Source organism: Myotis yumanensis, unplaced genomic scaffold (assembly GCF_028538775.1).
Source record: "Myotis yumanensis isolate MYYU_CA2020_CCGP unplaced genomic scaffold, mMyoYum1.0.hap1 SCAF_3, whole genome shotgun sequence".
Lineage (NCBI taxonomy): Eukaryota > Metazoa > Chordata > Mammalia > Chiroptera > Vespertilionidae > Myotis > Myotis yumanensis.
The window spans coordinates 177708900-177728437 of record NW_027223754.1 but is presented as its reverse complement, the minus strand read 5'-3'; the positions used below and the strand labels follow the sequence as shown (position 1 = coordinate 177728437).

The 19538-nt window shown below is 38.4% G+C and overlaps 1 protein-coding gene across 3 annotated transcripts in view; it reads left to right on the top strand.

Moving 5' to 3' along the window:
* CCDC91 (coiled-coil domain containing 91) overlaps positions 1-19538 on the top strand; it is a 348316-nt gene that overhangs the window by 219420 nt on the left and 109358 nt on the right. For all 3 annotated transcript variants that reach the window (XM_070410494.1, XM_070410493.1, XM_070410495.1), the window contains one exon: positions 15784-15891. In XM_070410494.1, the coding sequence (XP_070266595.1) occupies positions 15784-15891 (108 nt within the window). The remainder of the gene's footprint in view (positions 1-15783; positions 15892-19538) is intronic.

Genomic DNA, 19538 nt, shown 5'->3' with positions numbered 1-19538 from the left:
AGAAATCAGCTGACAGTCATATGGGTATTCCCTTGTAGGTAATTGAGTCTCTTTCTCTTGCTGCTTTTAAGATTCTCTCTTTGTCTTTTGCTTTTGGCATTTTAATGATGATGTGTCTTGGTGTGGTCCTCTTTGGATTCCTTTTGTTTGGGGTTCTCTGCGCTTCTTGGACCTGTAAGTCCATTTCTTTCACCAGGTGGGGGACGTTTTCTGCCATTATTTCTTCAAATAGGTTTTTAATATCTTGCTGTCTCTCAACTTCTGGCACCCCTATAATTCTGATATTTGTACACTTGAAGCTGTCCCAGAGGCTCCTTACACTATCTTCGTATTTTTGGATTCTTTTTTCATTTTGCTTTTCCGGTTGGGTGTTTTTTGCTTCTTCGCATTTCAAATCTTTGACTTGATTCTTGCGCTCCTCTGGTCTGCTATTGGGTGTCCGTATAATATTCTTTATTTCAGTCCGTGTATGCTTAATTTCTAGTTGGTTCTTTATCATAGCATCAAGGGTCTCATTAGTTTTCGTGAGGCTCTCATCAAGTTTATTGGCAGCTTCTAGCACATTATTGCAAGCCCTCAAAATTGCGTTTTTTAGCTCTATATCCTCCATTTCTGTCATGCTTTTTTGTCTCCGCATTTTTTATGCTTTCTTGGTGCACCCCCTTGTGGTCTTTGTGCGCAGTCTTGTTGTAGTTAAGCCTTGATTGTTTTCGGCAATACGGGGGTGAATTGACCTCCAGGCTAACTGGCTATGAGAGTCAGCTGTGTCTGCAATGGGAGCGCTACTGTGCTGAATTTCTAGGGCGGTACTAATCTAGCCTTTGCCTGAGGCTCTCTGGCAAATGCCTCTGTGCAGGGCTTGGGTGGGGCGGTCCCCGCAAATGCCTCTGTGCAGGGCTTGGGCAGGGCAGTCTTGGCAAATGCCTCTGTGCAGGGCTTGGGCGGGGTGGGTCCCCAGGGGATCTACAGGGCGGGCAGAGCGAGCAGTTATGGCTGCTCTCAGTTCCGTCTCCCCTGGCTCTGCAACCGCTGCAGACCTCGGTTTCCTCTTTCCTTTCCTCCTAGTTGTAGAACTTCCACTCAGCCAGCCTTCCTGTGGTTCTGGATGATGTCCGTTCTGTCTTTTAGTTGTATTTTTGAAGTGGTTGTTCGAGGCAGCAAGCTCTGGCGTTAACCTATGCCTCCATCTTGGTTCTCTCAAAACGTGTTTACACATTTAAACAGCTGATAACTCACTTAATTTTCACTCTTTTTCAGGTTTAATTGATTTGAAATAATGGCTGAAGCCAGACTAAGCCTTAAACAAGAAAATTTATCCACTAGACTTTTTTATGGGGATACATAAAAGATAAAGTTTACAGTACAAAACTGGCAACAGTTGATGTATTGAGGGCACACAAATAAATATGAAATGATTCTTGATGTTTGCCATTTCATTGCTTTCTGTTATCAGCAGTGCCTGGACCAGAACGGTCATCAGTTTGAAAATAGGCATTGACAAAAAAATTACTAATTTCTGTAGATTCTTTTAAGTTTTGAAAACAAACTGTTAAACAATGACTTTATAATCATTTAAAGTGTGTATGTATTTTTTAGGGGACACCCTATATGTTTCACATTTTCTTTATCCAGTCCTCTATCTCAGAACACTTTGATTGTTTCCATGTCTTGGCCACTGTGAATAATGCTGCAATGAACATTAGGGTCCATATATTTTTGAGAATAAATGTTTTCAAAATTTTCAGGTAGATACCAGAAGAGAGGTTGCTGGGTCATAGGGTAGCTCTATTCTTAATTTTATGAGTAACTGCCATACTGGTTTTCATAGTGGTTTTACCAGTTTACATTCCCATCAGCAGTCAATGAGGGTTCCTTTTTCTCCACCTCCTCTCCAACAGTTGTTATTACTTGTCTTGTTAATTATAACCATCTAACAAGTATGAGGTAGTATCTCATAGTTTTGATTTACATTTCCCTAATAGATAGTAAAATTGAGCATCCTATATAATAAAAGCCTAATATACAAACAGACCGAACGGTGGAATGACCGGTCACTATGACACGCACTGACCACCAGGGGGCAGATACTCAACGCAGGAGCTGCCCCTGGTGGTCAGTGTGCTCCCACAGGCGGAGCACTGCTCAGCCAGAAGCTGGGCTCAAGGCTGGCGAGCACCATGGGAAATGGGCCTAAGCCAGCAGCCGGACATCCCTTGAGGGGTCCCAGACTGTGAGAGGGCACAGGCCTGTTTGAGGGATCCCTCCACCAGTGCACAAATTTCATGCATCGGGCCTCTAGTCTTTTCATATAACTGGTGGCCATTTACATCTCCTTCGGTGAAGTGTCTGTTCAGGTCCTCTGCTTATTTTTTAATTGGATTGTTTGTTTGGTGTTGAGTTGTATGAGTTCTTTATATATTTTGAATATTAACCCCTACTCAGATCTGTTGTTTGCAAATATCCTCTCCCATTTGGTTGGTTGCCTTTTTGTTTTGTTGGCATTTTTTTTTTTTGCTGTGCAGAAGCTTTTTAGTTTGATATTGTCTCATTCATTTATTTTTGCTTTTACTTCCCTTGCCTTTGGGGATCAAATGCATAAAACCTTCTCTAAGATCAAGCTCCATAAGTTTTTGTTGTTTAAACTTAAGAGATTTATACATTTTTCAAATCATAGCAGATAGGAAAAGTATTGAAACATAATTGAATTTTGACAGTTGACAGATTGGCAAAAATGGTGATTAGTTAGAAAAATAGCCTGAAAATGCAAAAGAAGAAATTGCAATTTGGTTTATTTATATGCAAACACCAAATAATTTATAACTATAATGATTTAAGGTGTATACCCTCTTCTCAAGCTCTTAGAGCTTTCTTTTCTTACCCTTTGTGTACATGATTTTGGCCAAGTGGAGTATATTTACAAACATCATCCATTCATACAGATATTTACACTTCTCAAGATTTCTATGCTAAATTTTTATGCTAACCATAGACATACACACCGATTTCTCTCTTATATGTTTTGCTTCTGAAGCTGGAATGAATTGATGATCTTTAACTCTGTGTATGGAAACCTAGATGCCAGACGCCAAGGAGTGCTAGTTACATGAATAGTGCTTATAAATACTTGACTGTTTTAATGATAAAGTAAAGGATAGCAGATTTTTTCTAAAGTCTTAGAACATTTTATAATGATAATTTTAATATAAATATTTTATCTTTTTCTGTTAAGTATCAGAATATTGAATCTGATAAATTAGTGTTTTTAGGCATGTAAATTTTCTTCTACTTATCATGAAAAATGATGTGAAATTGCTATATAAACTTAAGTTGTTCTGAAATTATCTTGATTAAGTTATTGATATGTTCATTTCCCATGTTACCCAACCTTGATTTTATTGAGTGTGATGGTCCTCTGTGCATTTTCTGTAAAGGTTAAGTATGCCTTAAATAGCTTTGGTAAGGATTACTTTGAATTTTAGCAGTGCACCTTATGTTAAATGCCAGCTTGGAGTATCACATGCCTGTTCTATTCCATTTTTCAAAAGCAGCCACTTGCTAGTGTTTTATTTGAACTCTTGAGTTGTTTGTACTATTATATAAGGGAGAACATATTGCATTTAGGAGACCAATTTTTCCCAGGGTTTAGAGTTACTTGTATTGTATGAAGTTCTACTCCAAGGAGGGGGAAACAACTTTGTTTTCTCTTCTCTAGATATTTCCCCTTGATTAGAGATTGCTAGCTTTTTTTGTGCAAAGGGGGGGAAGAAGTAAAAATTAAGATATTTGAAACTTGTCATATATCTTTTAGTTTGAATTTCAGTATTTTGTTCATCCAAAAGTATGAAATAAATTTATAGTTTTAGTTATTTGATTGAAAAAGGATTCTCATAAATTCCAGCTTTTATCGTATGATCAGATTTTTCCTGGACAAATAAAGATACTTACTGTTGCCAATAGAGTTTGGCCTAACTGCATGCTAGATACTAGTGATTGGTTTGGAAATAACGACTTGGCTTGTCCATTCTTGTCCCTCCCACCAAACTTAACCTCAGCAGAGGACTGAGAAAGGTTTGGTAGTTGAGAATAGTTCTTGTATGTTCTGAGTTTCCTGGGCTTAGCCAGGATTTTGCATGCAAGGCTATTCTTGTGGTTTTTCTAGCTGGGCCAAAACCAAAAGGCTTTGGAAACCTTGCAAGAAAACTTGTTCTAATATAGATTTAAGACTTGCCTTCATATTGTGACTGGATCATCAACCTGATAGTTAAAGGAGTGAAGGGCAAGTCTTTATTCTGTATTGAGGATATAAATTTCAAATTTCTGTTTCAGAACAGACCTTGAAAAATATTTTATTGATAAAGAAATATTAAGTGATTAGGGTTTATTTAGTTAGTAGTTCCTTAAGACGTGTTATTTTTTGCTTATCTTGTGAAATGCTCTTTAAATGTTATGGGTTCTTTTTTGTGATTAATTTTGATCAAACTTGGAAATTTTATCAGTAGCAGCTCTGTCCCACTTAGAAATTATTATTAATTATAGATTTCTTATTATTATCATACAAATTCAGGCTTTTCTAACATAAATATATTTATTCATAATAATATTGTCTCTCCATGTTGACCAGAATGAGGTTTGACCTGTTCTGTTGGAGTTGAAAGTTTTTTCAGATCTTCTTTTTATCTAAACTTATTCAACAGGTTTTTACCTCTAATAATAATGCTAGAAGAGTGATTACTAGCAGCTGTAAAGAATGTCATTTCTATAACTATTGTAGTTAATGTAATAGATCAATTATGTGGATCTCAATCTTAATGAATTGAATTGTCATCAAGGTCTATCCGGATTCAGGCATTTTTAGTTTTAGATATTGCCTGAAATAATCTTATGTGTTTCATAATTAGACTTTAGGGAAAAAAAAACTTTCGTGTGTGTTACAGATATATTTTTATTCATTTTTAAAAATATTTTTTATTGATTTTAGAGAGGAAAGGAGAGGGGTATGAAAGGGCGAGGGCTAGGCCCTCCACCTTGCCCCAGGGTAAGGGCTACGTCCTCCATCTTACCTTGGCCACGTGTTTGGCAAGGAGCGTCTTCCCAGAAGTCTAAGACTCTGCTAGCCACACCCAGGAACAAGACATCGACTTGCGCCTGGCCAATCGGCAGAGCACAGTCCTTTCTCCTCCCCTTACTCCAACCCCCGCTATATAACCGGTCTCTAGGCGGGGTTCTGTCTCTTCGCCACTTGGCTTGTCATTGTGTCGGTGAGTCTGGTGGACGGGGAGCCGAGCTAGCTTGAAATACAGATTCTTATGCTTTTGCATCGGATTGGCTGGCTCCCTGATGTGGTTTCTTGGGAATCTTGAAATCTGGGCATAACAGGGTAGAGAGAGATAGAAACATCAATGATGAGAGAGAATCATTGAATGGCTGCCTCCTACACACCCCCTACTGGGGATTGAGCCCGCAACCCAGGCATGTGCCCTTGACCGGAATCGAACCCGGGACCCTTCAGTCCACAGGCCGATGCTTTATCCACCGAGCCAAACCAGCTAGGGCATTTTTATTCATTTATTATTGGCCACCAATTTTCCATTTAGTAAAAGGATACATACCATAGTTCTTAAGACAGAAAAGATATGTATGCAAAAACTACTTTTAAGTTTTTAAATTTTTTTGCCTATTTGAAATTATATAAAAGTGGAATGGTTAACTTTATTATTTTCTCTCAACTATAAAACACAGACTCTGAAAAAGGAAAATAGAGATGTAAGAACCAGCAACATTTGGGAGGATAGCATTTTCTAATTAGTGTATAACCCAGTATTAAAATAGAAGGCTGGTTTTGATTTTATCCTTAAGATCTAGTTATTCAGCTTTGGGGAATCTTGATATATGAGAATATATATTTTATACCAAGGATAAATTATGAGAGAATAGAATGATTTTCCATAATATTTTCAGAATACCTTAATTTTGACAGGGTAATGTATATTCAGTACATAATTCAAAAGACATGCAAGTATAAATTGCAAAAAATAAATTTTGCTCCCATTGCTGTCTGGGTATGAGTCTCCAGGCTGTATCTTTTCCAGAGGTGAGATAAGTTACTTAAAATTATCATGTGTCCAATTTTCAGTGCATTGATTGTCAAATTGCTTTATAGCAATGAGAAAAGAATTCTATCTATAATCCAGATACATTGTGATTTAGTCCATGTAATCAAAAGCAAAAGTTCAAAGGTTATCTTGTTTTGATGTTTAGCAGGATATCCACATGGCTAAATGTTCTTGGTAATTATTCCACTGTAACAACCTAATGTGGGCTACTATTCAGCCAGAAGCACCACTTTGTGCCATCTTACACTAGTCAAATACTTCCATACCAACTAGTATATCAGCAAGTCCTCTGAGCCACTCTCATGGTATTGTCCCTCCCCCGGGGGCTTCTGCCTAACCCCACACAACCAAGCAGGAGCCAGCACTGCAGGGACCTCTGGCACCTGCTCATATCCAGGTGATGGCACTTCTAATTGTGCCCAACCCTGTGGATTTTATGATTAATATTTATCTGGAAAAGAAACCAGTTGACGTATCTTACATTATCATCTAAGTTCACAATGTTATTCTCTTTATCATTTAAAAAAAATTAAAGTTTAAACTTTCTCAATTGTCTTCTAAAAAATTGATTTAAATGAAACTAAATTTTCTCAATGTTAATTGCTTTTCAGTATGAAAAAATTTTTCCTTCTAATCTTTTTGATCCCTATTTGACTAATGGATCTTGATTAATTTGGAGGAAAATTCTTCACTTTAATGGTCTTAAATCTAGTAATTTAAAAGATGTTAATCCTAACTTAGATGAGTTTCATTTGTCATGAAAAAGTGAGGAATTTAGCTAAAAAATCAACATGAGTTTCATTTTAAAATAACTTATAATTTCACAGAAGTCCTTTATTCCTTCATCATTGGCAGTGAAAAAACTGTTTTATTCTCATTGACTAGATAAGGAATGTGAGACATAGAGGAGCAATGCCTTGATCAAACACGTATAAACAGAGGAGGAGTTTTAAGTAAGAGCCAGGTCCCTCAAAGCGTGATTCAGGGCTCTATTCAACAAATTATACTGCCTCCTTGGAATGTTAATGCATGTGTATGCAGGCCAAATATTTCTGACATCCTGATGGGCTTCTCTTTTTCAATGGTCTCTGATATTTCTGAAAATGAGATGCAAACATCTTTAATGTTTAAAAACCAGGTGTTTCATTTAACCCTATGAAAGTGTAAAGATTGTTTTAGAGCCTCTCTCTCTCTCTCTCTCTCTCTCTCTCTCTCTCTCTCTCTCTCTCAATGAAACTGCCACTCTTACTCAAGTCACAAGGAACAATATTGTGGCATCTGAGGGAGAGGCATATCCATATGGCAGCTTTTCAGAAGTTTGAAGTATCTGGAAGGCAGACATGCAGAGGCTTTGTGCTGTACTTAATTTTAGAAACTTCTTAATTTTAATGTGTTGTCCATGGCACAAAAGAAATTTTCACTGGGAGACTTTTGTGGTGTTTGAGGTAACAACTCTTATGTTACTAGAATCCCTTAACAATAAGGCCAACAGGAATGATTCCCTCAGTTCTGAGGATTTTCTTTGGCTTTCAGAGCCTCCAAAACACTTTATAGCATGGCTAGACTATATTGGATTTCCATGTTTAGATCTACACCCATAATTTAACATTTTTCTTTTTTGACTTGTATAGTACCTCTGCACTGTAACTCAAATACATAGAACAACCTGAGGGTCACTGCAAATCCTGATGCTTGAGATCTGTAACAGGGTCGTTTTTCAGCAGCCTCAACATGACCTTGGTACTTTTTCTTTTTTAAATTAAGGAAAAAGGAAGGGAGAAATCTTTTTTTAATTCATTTTTCCATAATTTCTGGTCATAATTTCTTTGTTGTTTTCTAAAAAGAAATAAGGCCAAATCCATTACTATCCCTCCTCAGATATCTGAAGTTTGGTCTAGAGAAACATGTACCTTCATTCTCCCCAAGGGTTGAATTTACAGGGTCTGGATATTGCCTAACTTTTGCCAGCCTGGGTAACAGGTGGCCAGGAACTTGAACTTGACTTTGGAAACAGTTTTAAGTAAATGAAAGCCTTAAGTCTGGATTGAAATCTTTCCCCTCTAGAGCAGCGATTTTTAACCTTTTTCATCTCATGGCACATATAAACTAATTACTGTAATTCTGTGTCACACACACAAAAATATATTTTTTACCAATCATTAGGTGTAATTTTGATTTATTCACACCAGACAGCTGTTGTCATATTGGCTGTTGTCATTTTTTTGTTTGCCAATATAAGGGAAAACAGGCCAGTCAGTACCCCTGACTAAGTACTCAAGTATGGGTGGTGGTTTTTTAAAAATTTTTTTATTGTTGACACTATTACAGATGTCCTCCATTTCCCCCTTTTCCCTCCTCCACTTACCCCCTCCCCCCCCCCCCCCACCTTCACCACATTCTTATCTGTGTCCATGGGCTGTGTATATATGCACATACATTCTTGGCTAATCTCCAGTCCTCCCTCCCTCCTCCCCTCTGAGGTCTGTTTGTTCCAAGTATCCATGCCTCTGGTCCTGTTTTGGTCATCAATTTATTTTGTTCATTAGACTCCACATATAAGGGAGATCATATGGCATTTGTCTTTTTCTGATTGTCTTATTTTGCTTAATATAATAATTTCTGGGTCCAGCCTGGCCAGTGTGGTTCAGTGGTTGAGCCTCGGCCCATGCACTAAGAGGTCGCTGTTTCCATTCCCAGTCAGGGCACATGCCTGGGTTGTGGACTCAATCCCCAGTAGGGGGTGTGTAAGAGGCAGCTAATTGATGATGTTTCTCTCTCATTGACATTTCTATCTCTCCCTCTGTCTTCCTCTCACTCTAAAATCAATAATAACATATTAAAAAATAATAATACTAATCTCCAGTTCCATCCATGCTGTCGCAAAGGGTAAGAGTTCCTCCTTTTTTACAGCTACATAGTACTCCATTGTGTGAGGTATCACCTCACACCTGCCAGAATGACTACCATTAGTAAATAAAAAATCAAGTATGGGTGAGGCTGTGGAGAAAAGGGAACCTTAGTACACTGCTGGTGGGAATGCAGACCAGTGGAAACTAGTATGGACTTTCTGCAAAAAAATTAAAATTGGACTGCCCTTTGACCTAGTATCCCACTTCTGGAAATATATCATATCCTAAGAATCCCGAAACACCAATTAGAAAGAATTTATGCATCCCCTATGTTCATAGGGAAATGCCTTGTGACCCAGTGATCCCATTTCTGGGAATATATCCTAAGAATCCCAAAACATCAGTCAGAAAGAATATATGCACCCATATGTTTATAACAGTGTTATTTATAATGGCCAAGATCTGGAAATAGCCCAGGTGCCCATCCGTAGACGAGCAGATAAAAGAGATGTAGTATAACATGTTTTAACAATTCTTGTGGCACATCATTTGAAAATAACTGCCTTAGAGAATTATACTTTCTAGTCCTTTTACACTATACTTTTATTTATTTTTAAATTGAATTAATTGGGGTGACATCCTATATAATAAAGAGCTAATATGCTAATTAGATCGAACAGCCGAACTACTGTCTGGACGACCTTCTGCATGAAACCCAGGCTGCGAGGGCTGGCCAAGGCAGCTTAGTTCACTAAGCTTCAAATTATAACTGCCAAGTTCAGTTACCAAATTTGCATGAATTTCATGCATCGAGCCTCTAGTTGGGTAATAAAATTATATAGCTTTTAGGTGTACAATTCTATAATACATCATTTACCTATTGCATTATCTGCTCACCACCCAAAGTCTTGTCTCCTTCCATCACCATGTATCTGACCCCCTTTACCCTCTTCATCCTAACCACCATACTGTTATCTGTGTCAATGAGTTTAATTTGTTCATTTGTTACTTTCTCTTTTATATCCCACATATGAATAAAATAATATGGTCTTGTCCTTTTCCACTTGACTGACTTCGCTTAGCATGATACTCTCAAGATCAAGAAAAAAACTATTTGTTGGGACAACGAGGTATAGTTTGGGTTGCAGTAGTCTGCTGTGGCTCTACTTCTCTACTCATTTAAATTCCATCATGTATTGGTTTTGGGTGGTGTTTGACCTAATATCTGTTTTCTGTGAATCTAATAATTGTAGAATTTATGACATATTTTCCCTTCCAAGGAGTTTGTAGTCCTTCACACACTCTATTTACTCAAACTTTATCCTGTAGAGTAGAAAGAATGGGCATTTCTAGTCTAAAATAACAACATAAAATGTTGAAATCCTTGGTAGAGATTAAATACACTCAGCAACAAATTTGGTAACTGAACTTGGCAGTTATAATTTGAAGCTTAGTGAACTTTTCAATGAATATTGGTACCATTCATACTGTGATTTTAAAAAAATACTAATCTTAATACAGGAATCATTAATTACTAAATAGCTATTGTGTGTGTCTACTACTACTACGTGCAAGGAACTCTATAAGAAATTGTGTGTGATAAATAAAATGAGTAATATATAGTTCCTATACTAAAGGAACCTACAATCTTGTTCACACCTTTAAAATTATTGTTAAAGAAATATGCTAAATAGCTTTCCTCAGTTTCCTCAGTAAATTAAATTCCCTGGGATGATACAGAAAAATCTCTGAAAGAACTCTGGCTAAAACCTAAATATGTTGAAAATTAATAAGATATTCCCTGCATTTGGTAGCGTTTTCTTTCATTATACAATGTTTGAATACATCTTTGTTTTACTTGGTTTTACACATTGTGAGTTTCAATGCTTTATGTATGTTTAAAATAGTTTTAAAATATCATATATAGGAAAAATTATTTTATATATCTTTCTATATTCTTGTATAAGCCCATGGGAAGGCTTCCTTGTATCTTTGGTATCTGTAGAGAAATGACAGACAAAAAGTAAGTAAATTGCAGGGAAATGTTAAGATTAATGTTTATTTTATATTTACAATATATGAGAAATTTAAAGGTGATTATTATGGTGTCTTACATTGGAAAATAAATATCCAATTAGATAATGACTAGGAGCCCAGTGCATGAATTTGTACACCTTGAAAGGAACTGTGGGCCGCAAGGCTGCAGTGGGCACAGGGGTGGGTCTTGGCCCATCCTCCGTGTCCCTGCCCGGCCCTCCTGCCACGGCTCCTGGGCCCCTCTGTGCTGGCAGTCCTACTCCCACTGCCACTGCTCCCATGCACTGGCAGCACCAGCCCCACTCGCACCCACTGATGGTGCGGAGTGATTGGGGCTGGTGCCAGCAGTAGGTGTGAGCGGGGCTGGCTCCGTCAGTAGGTGTGAGTGGCAGTTGCTGCCCTGATAGCCCCTCAGGAGCAGGTATAGGTAGAGAAGCCCTCAGGGGCGATCGGGGTCAGCAGCCACTGCTCACACCTGCTGCCAAGCAATTGGGACTGGTGCTGGGTGCTGGCAGCGGGTATGAGTGGCGGCTCCAGCACTGGCTGTGGGTGCAAGCGGGACCGGCGCTGGCAGCAGGTGTGAGCGCTGGGCAGGAACGCGGTGCGTGGGAGCAAAGAATTTTAAGTAACTACCAGAGGCTTGCCCCGATGACAGCAACTGGTACCTCACCTTGGTCTGATGCCCCTGCTCACCTACTCCACCATCCCACTGAGGCCAATGCCTGCCATGTTCCGCACACGCCCCCTGGTGGTCAGCGCACATCATAGCGACCAGTTATTCGGTTGTTCCAGTTGTTCTGCCATTCGGTCTTTTTGTATATTAGCTTTTTATTACATAGGATATCTCAAGCCATAAAAGCAAGTGGCTAGTACCAGATGTGTACTTGTATGTCTAAAATGGTTAATATTCTAGTTGTGAGGACAGTTTTTAGAGTATGGCACTAATTATCCCACTGTTAAATAATATAGGACACATTTTTAAATGACCTTGTTATGGCACACAAGCTCTTTTAATATCTGCTACCTGCCCCTTTGTACCTTCTTGCATTACTATTTGCCTCCACTCTTAGTCAAGCTACTCTTAATCTGTTTAATGTTCTCAGTGTGTAACAGTGAACCTTATAAGCAGGCTTTGGGCATATTTTCTTTCTCTGATACACACCTTGCATATACCTATAGTGTTTGGTTATCTAGAGATTGTTTCTCTGTAACAAAAGAAATAATTCAGTAAGAACATATATTTTTGTAATATTCATGTTCCCAGGACCTACCTTTATGTCTCTTTTGTAGATGGGTGGATTTAAATAACTGAATGGGACTAAGACAAGAGGTTTGAACTATAGGAAAGGCTGGTTACTTGTGTATAGCTTTTCTCCATGGTCCATAACCACAGTTTTGGCTCTTAGTTGACTTGTTATCCTATAGTGCTTGCCTCTTTTAAGTTTGAAAGAAAATGATTATATGTTGTATACATCAATCACTAGAGGGAAATATATAATATTCAATTGTGTTTCTTAAATACAGTGAGAAAATATTTTATTTCATGAACTTACCTGTACTCCCAAAGGATATAACCTACTAAAAATTACAATTGGGTGTTTAAAATGTGGTAGTATTTTGAACCATATCAAATAGGTAAGTGCAAACAGTTCTTACCATTAAGCTAAAACAATTGTCATATCCCAAGTCCACAAAAAGACTGGCATTTTTCTCTATATAAAAGATGCAGTTGCCAAAACCGGTTTAGCTCAGTGGATAGAGCGTCGGCCTGCGGACTGAAAGGTCCCGGGTTCGATTCCGGTCAAGGGCACGTACGTTGGCTGCGGGCACATCCCCGGTAGGAGATGTGCAGGAGGCAGCTGGTCGATGTTTCTCTCTCATCGATGTTTCTAACTCTCTATCCCTCTCCCTTCTTCTCTGTAAAAAATCAATAAAAAATATATTTAAAAAAAAAAAAAAAAAAAAAAAAAAAAAAGAAAAAAAAGATGCAGTGGCTGTACCCAAGGAAATTGTCTCTAACTATACTGTTCTTTAAATATTCTAAAGTCCAACATATAGTATATTATGTTTTGCCAAATGTAAATTAGAGCTTTGCATTACTTAGTCACAGTTTAAGAGGTTACATTTTGGTGCCTTATATAAATTAATAATTATGGAATCTTTAGAGGACATATACTGAAAGGGTAAAGCAGTTCTTTCATATATATACTAGAGGCCCGGTGCACAAAAATTTGTGCACTCGGGGGGTCCCTTAGCTCGGCCTATGCCCTCTTGCAGTGTGGGACCCCTTGGAAGATGTCCACCCCAGTGGGGACCCTCACCCCATGGAGGTTTGGCCAGCCTGGGTGAGGGCCTAATGGCTGTTTTCAGGCTGGCTACACCCCCTTTAGGGTGGGGGGTTCCCACTGGGGTGCCTGGCCAGTCTGGGTGAGGGGCTGAGGGCCGTTTTCAGGCTGGCCAAGCACCCTGGCGATGTCAGCTCCCAGCCTCTCCTTTTTTTCTTTTTTCTTTTTTTTATTCTGGGATTTATTTACCTTCTATAATTGAAACTTTGTTGCCTTTAGCGGAGGCCTGCGGAAAGCTTGGCTTCCTCCATCGCCAGGGGCAACCCACTCCTGCTTGCTCCAGCTCCGTGGCCACGGCTGGCTGAAAGCAGGTATCTGGGGTTTGTTTACCTTCTATAATTGAAACTTTGTTGCTTTCAGTGGAGCTCAGAGCCGGCTCCTGCTCGCTCCAGCTCCGTGGCCACGGCTGGCTGAAAACAGGTATCTGCGGATTATTTACCTTCTATAATTGAAACTTTGTTGCTTTCAGTGGAGCTCAGAGCTGGGCCGCGGCAGGTGGGGAACCTTTGCTTCCTTTTATTATTATAGATATGTCTATAATAATAATAATAATAATAATAATAGAGTAATATGCTAATTAGTCCAGACATCCTTCTGGATGTCCTTCCGGAAGTAGATGGGGTTGTGAGTGAAGCCTGTTTTCCAGGGGCCTTCCAGTGGCCGGAGGGAGGGAAGCCTGGGTTCTGGGTGCTGGAGGGAAGCCTGGGTCCTGGGTGCCAGAGGGAAGCCAGTGTCAGCAGCTGGGGGAAGGTGTACTCTTTCACAAATTTCATGCATCGGTCCTCTAGTATATATATAGTTGCTAATCCTCACTCAGGATATATATTTTTTTCAGTTGATTTTTAGAGAGAGTGGGAGAGTGGCAGGGAGAGGTAGAGACAGAGAGAGAAACATTGATGTGAGAGAAACACATTGATTGGTTGTCTCCCACAAGCACCATGACCAGGGCCAGAGATCTAGCTTGAAATCAACGTATGTGCCCTTGACCGGAATGGATCCCCCAGAACCCTTCATTCCTCAGGCTGATGCTCTATCCAACTGTGCCAAACTGGCTAGGGCAGCAGTTCTTTGTATTTTGATAATATCTGTTTTGAAATAATATCTGTTATGAAAAATAGGGCAGCAGTTCTTTGTATTTTGATTAAACCTCAGTCAGAGCTCTATTTCCTTTACTAAATTTACTACTAATTCTGCAGCTTCAGAGTGGTGACTATTGAATTATAGGAGTGGTAGCATCATCAGACAGTCTAACGTTTGCAAGTGAAAGTTAATTATCTGGAAATTTGAGGCTTATCCAGAGGATCAAAAAGTATTTTATCTTAATGTTATTTAAATGCATGCATATTTATTTAGCTTCTTAATGCATATTGTTTTCAACCATGTAAATCTTATTTTCATAACAGATATTATTTAAGAGATTTGGCTTTTTTTTTTTTGGCAACTGTGCCAAACGTCTGTTTTCTATAAGACATGTGTCTGTTTCAACTTACTATTTTGATTATGAGTAGTTTATTATCCAGATAGACCTTCAAAAATAGAATATTTGCTTAAGAGTTCTTACATATATGGTTGAATGCATATTTTAGAATGATTTGAGGTTTATAAATAGCATGTAAGATAATATTGGGAACATGTTTAATATAACATATAATGCTTTAAAGAAAAAGGAAGGGAAAATATGATAATATTCTAAGCATCTCTAATAAGGAAGTGAGTGGGTGGAACGCCTTCAAATGCTGATTTTGCTTCCCTTACAACAGCAGGTCTTTGATTGAGGTTCCAGCATTTACACTACCCACTTAAGTTTGTCCAGTCTCCCAGGTTTTATTACTTTTTACGAAAACTGCCCTGACATTCCGACTGACTTCCACACGTTGACTTATACCTTTTCACATTAAGGATGTGAACTTCCTGGGGGGCTGTTCTTTTATGTTTGAAATTGCTCAGACTTTCCATCTGCTTTTACTTGACTTGTGGTCTTGAAGATCATGCTTGGCCCATGGGATAGTACAGTGTGCCGAGAGGATGTAGAGTTTTGTCAGCCAGTGAAATATGTCTGGGGTTTCTTTTTTTTCTTCTTCTTTTTTTTCAGCAGCTTTCATACGCTCCTCATCTTGTGTGGTCTTCACTAAACTGAATTTATATTTAACAGAACTACTCACTCTCTTTATCATCTTCTATGACTTGGCCTTTTTAAGGAGAGGTGTGTGGAAGGAACATCTGGCCAAAAAAACTGTAGTCTTGGTAATAGGAAAACTTAAACTCAAAAGCTTAAAGTAGTGTTATATATGATTGTGCTTCAATACTCAGAAATGTGAATTTTCTAATGCAGAAGTGGATCATATTTCAGATATGTGCAACTGTCAAAAAATTTCTCATGCCAACAGTAGAGTCCAAGTTTTGTCTGTGATCCAAATTACTTTTTTTGTTTATTTTTAGGCACTGCTACAGTCTTCAGTTAAGCAACAAGTAGAAGCTATTGAAAAACAGTACATTTCTGCAATTGAGAAACAAGCACACAAGTGTGAGGAGTTGTTGAATACTCAGGTAATAAAATTGCACATCCATTACATATTTATACGTTTCTTCTGCCTCTCCTCTCCTGAGAACTTTATAACTATTCAGTTTTGAACCATTTACTTTCCTTGGTATATTTTGGAGCAAAAGAATATGTTTATGTAAACTCAGTATTAAAGTTAGGGGATTTTATGATGGACTAAAAATAGGGCTAAAGGACTAAAATATATGCGGCTTCCTCAAATTAATGATAATTCTTAGGTTACTTTCTGGGTCAGAATATTATTTATCAAATAAGAGAAGCAAATAGCTGATTATAAATGTGTTAGGGAATGTGTAATTATTTTTAGTGGTATAAGATTTATAAATAATATGTGCATTTTTAAAAGTATTTATGCTTGAGTTATCTTGTGTTGCATAAAGACATTGGTTTCTATTTCAATTTTTCCATTGACTTTTTTTCTTCCTTGATTTAATGTCTTAGGAGGCATTAAAGACTCTATTAGCTGATTTATATTAATCAATCAAGCATTAATGGATGTGTCATAATATAAAGACCTATTTTGTATTATGGGAAGAAAATATACTAAGAATTAAGAAAACAGAATTAGGTAGTAAATTTAAATGGAGATTTATAAATATGCCACTGCATCCCCAAAGTAGAGGTCAATTCTGTTAAATATTATTCAATGTCATTTTAATAAATGATTTAGAAAAGGAAATACACAGGGAATTTTATAAATTTGATCTAATAGTTGTACTCTTTTGGGTGGTGAAATGCTAGGTTGTCTCAGAAATGAAGTTTCTATGACTTAATAATTTAACAGAAAAATCCGAGAAAACTTAAGGTCATAGAACTGGAAAACAGCATAAGGTATGTATTAGCCAGGACTCAGTGGTCGGCAAACTCATTAATCAACAGAGCCAAATAACAACAGTACAACGATTGAAATTTCTTTTGAGAGCCAAATGTTTTAAACTCAAACTATATAGGTAGGTACCTTGTTATTAACTTAATTAGGGTACTCCTAAGGCTTAGGAAGAGCCACACTCGAGCCGCATGTGGCTCACGAGCCACAGTTTGCCCACCACTGGCTAGGTTATGCCCCAAACTCTCTGGCTTCAGATAACAAGATCTATACCTTACTCATGCTACACATACACTGAGAATTATCTTGAAGCTTGGTCTCATGTTGTCCTAACCCTAGGAAATAGCCTTGATAGTATCCTTCCTACGTAAAACATTACCTGTTATTGTTGCAGAGTGAAAACAAGCCCAGTCAGATTTACTACCAGTAATTCAGTGTTCTGCACTGGAAATGACACTTTTATTCCCAATTTATTTCACAATCATAATGGGCCAGGTAGTGAAATCCTACCATGAACCTTGAAGGGAAAGAGCAGGAAGTATATGATAAACAGCATTAATATACCACAGTCTGCTGTTTTGGTCACCAAATATTCAGTCTCCATCTCACAGGCAAATATGCTTATCCTATTCCTGAGGGTGAAAATATGAAAGTTCTATCCAGCTAATGCCTCAAGCTGAAAAAGTCCAGGATTTCTGAGTGGTAGATGGGGAATCATGTGCTGCAGTTTCCATATTATCTGGTCCAGATACGTAGTTCTTTTTGAACTGAAGAACTAGAAATCAAAATATATGTTGTTTACCTACAACAAATCTAGTATAGAGTAGTGAGACAAAGGTAAGGCATTTAATCACTCTCGGTAGCAAATATTAAGAATCAGAGATGTGTAGCTATTAACATGTAGCAGTTCTAACATTTCAGTGAACAGATTAAATAAGAATCTCTGCAATGGGAATAGGACTGCTCTCTGATTTACCATGATTTTTTTTTAGGGTTTAGGGCAGGATCTCTAGTCCATTGTATTTTATGCTCTTGTACGTTTTAAATTTTTTAGTATCTTTGTTGGCTATATCTAATGTAGTATTGGCGATTATACCATTTTTCAGCATGCTTTCTGTCTATAGAAAATTGGGAGCCATGATCATTTTAAGTAGTAAATAGTCACCATTCAGGGCAATGGTTCTTTCAGCTTCTTATCTGTTTGATTACAATCGGTTTCATTTAGCGAAGGCAAATCAAACCCACAGTTGTTTCAGAGACCTCCTTCCTATATTTAATGTGTTTAAATGCTTTCCTCCTCATTCTTGTCTATCTGTGTGTCTCTCTTTTTCTGGTTAAAAATAACTTAATTTACAAAACCTGGTTTAAAGAAATCCCAATGACCTCGTTTCCTCAAATCATTTGGTCCAAATGAAAATATATATATATATTTGATATATATATAATACTAGAGGCCCAGTGTATGAAATTTGTGCATGGGGTTGGGGGTCCCTCAGCCCTGCCTGTACCCTCTCACAATCCAGGACCTTTCAGGAGGTGTCTGACTGCCGGTTTAGGCCCAATCCCACAGGGGTCCCTGTGGATTGGGCCAAAATCAGCAGTCAGACATCCCTCTCGCAATCTGGAATCACAGGCCCCTAACTTCTTGCCTGCCTGCCTCATCACCCCTAACCACTTGCCTGCCTGCTTTAATGCCCCTAACCACCTCTGCCTGCCTGCCTCATCGCCCCTAACCACTCACTCAGGGGCGGGGTCGTTCTGGTCTCTGGTCGTTCTGGTGGTTCCGCTGTTTCGGTCACTGGGGTTTTATTATATAGGATAGTCACAGCTTTATTGGTTCTTTGATTGGAGACACCTTAATCGATTAATGTTTAGCAGTAAGTATGACTAACATAAACTTTGCTTTAATACTTGCTGCAAGGCTGAACTTCGTTGGTCTTTGTTCCTCAAAGGCCTCCTCAGTTGTTTGTTTTATAGATTGAGGTTGGGAAGATGGCTGTGCCTCCAGGTCCCCAATTTTCTGAACTTTTTCTAGTACCTGTAATTCATTTCTTGTGAATCATCTTTTGTTGTTGTTTTGTTAATCCTTGCCTGAGAGTATTTTTCCCATTGATATTTAAAGAGAGAGGAAGGGGCAGAGAGAAGGGGAGAGGGAGAGGGGGAATGAGAGGGAGGGAGGGAGAGAGAGAGAGAGAGAGAATATCCATGTGTGAGACACACATTGATTGGTTACCTCTCTCGGGGTGGGGATTGAACCTGAAACCCCGGTACATACCAGTGAGTGGGAATCAAAGCCGTGACCCTTTGGTCAGAGGGCAGCGTCCCACCTAGCCCCAGCTTTATTCTCTTGTCTATCTTGTATAATCCTTCACCGCCCCCCCCCCCCGCCCCCCCCCCCCCCCCCCCAGGTTCACCCCCATGGCTGTGCTGGTGCAGCACATCAGTGTTTTGGTAATTTTTTTCATACTATTATAGGGATAATAGGTAAAAGGGTAGGTATCAAAATCCAAATTTTACAAGAGTTAATGATAAATATTACTCTTTTTGTTTTACTTAACTTTATATGTAATTGTTATAAAACAATAACAACACTAATTTTATTACTTGTATAAGAATTGTAGTGTTCTTATTCTAATCCATTCTTAATATACCATCTGGATAACTTATGTCTCATTTTCATAAAATAGGCAGAAAAAGTGTGCCTTGAGACTATTTATCTGGGAGGAAAAACACCTTTTACTACCTGCTAATTATTGCCCCAAAGGTATATAGTGATATGTTGGCAGGTTGTGGCTAGCTATAAAATTA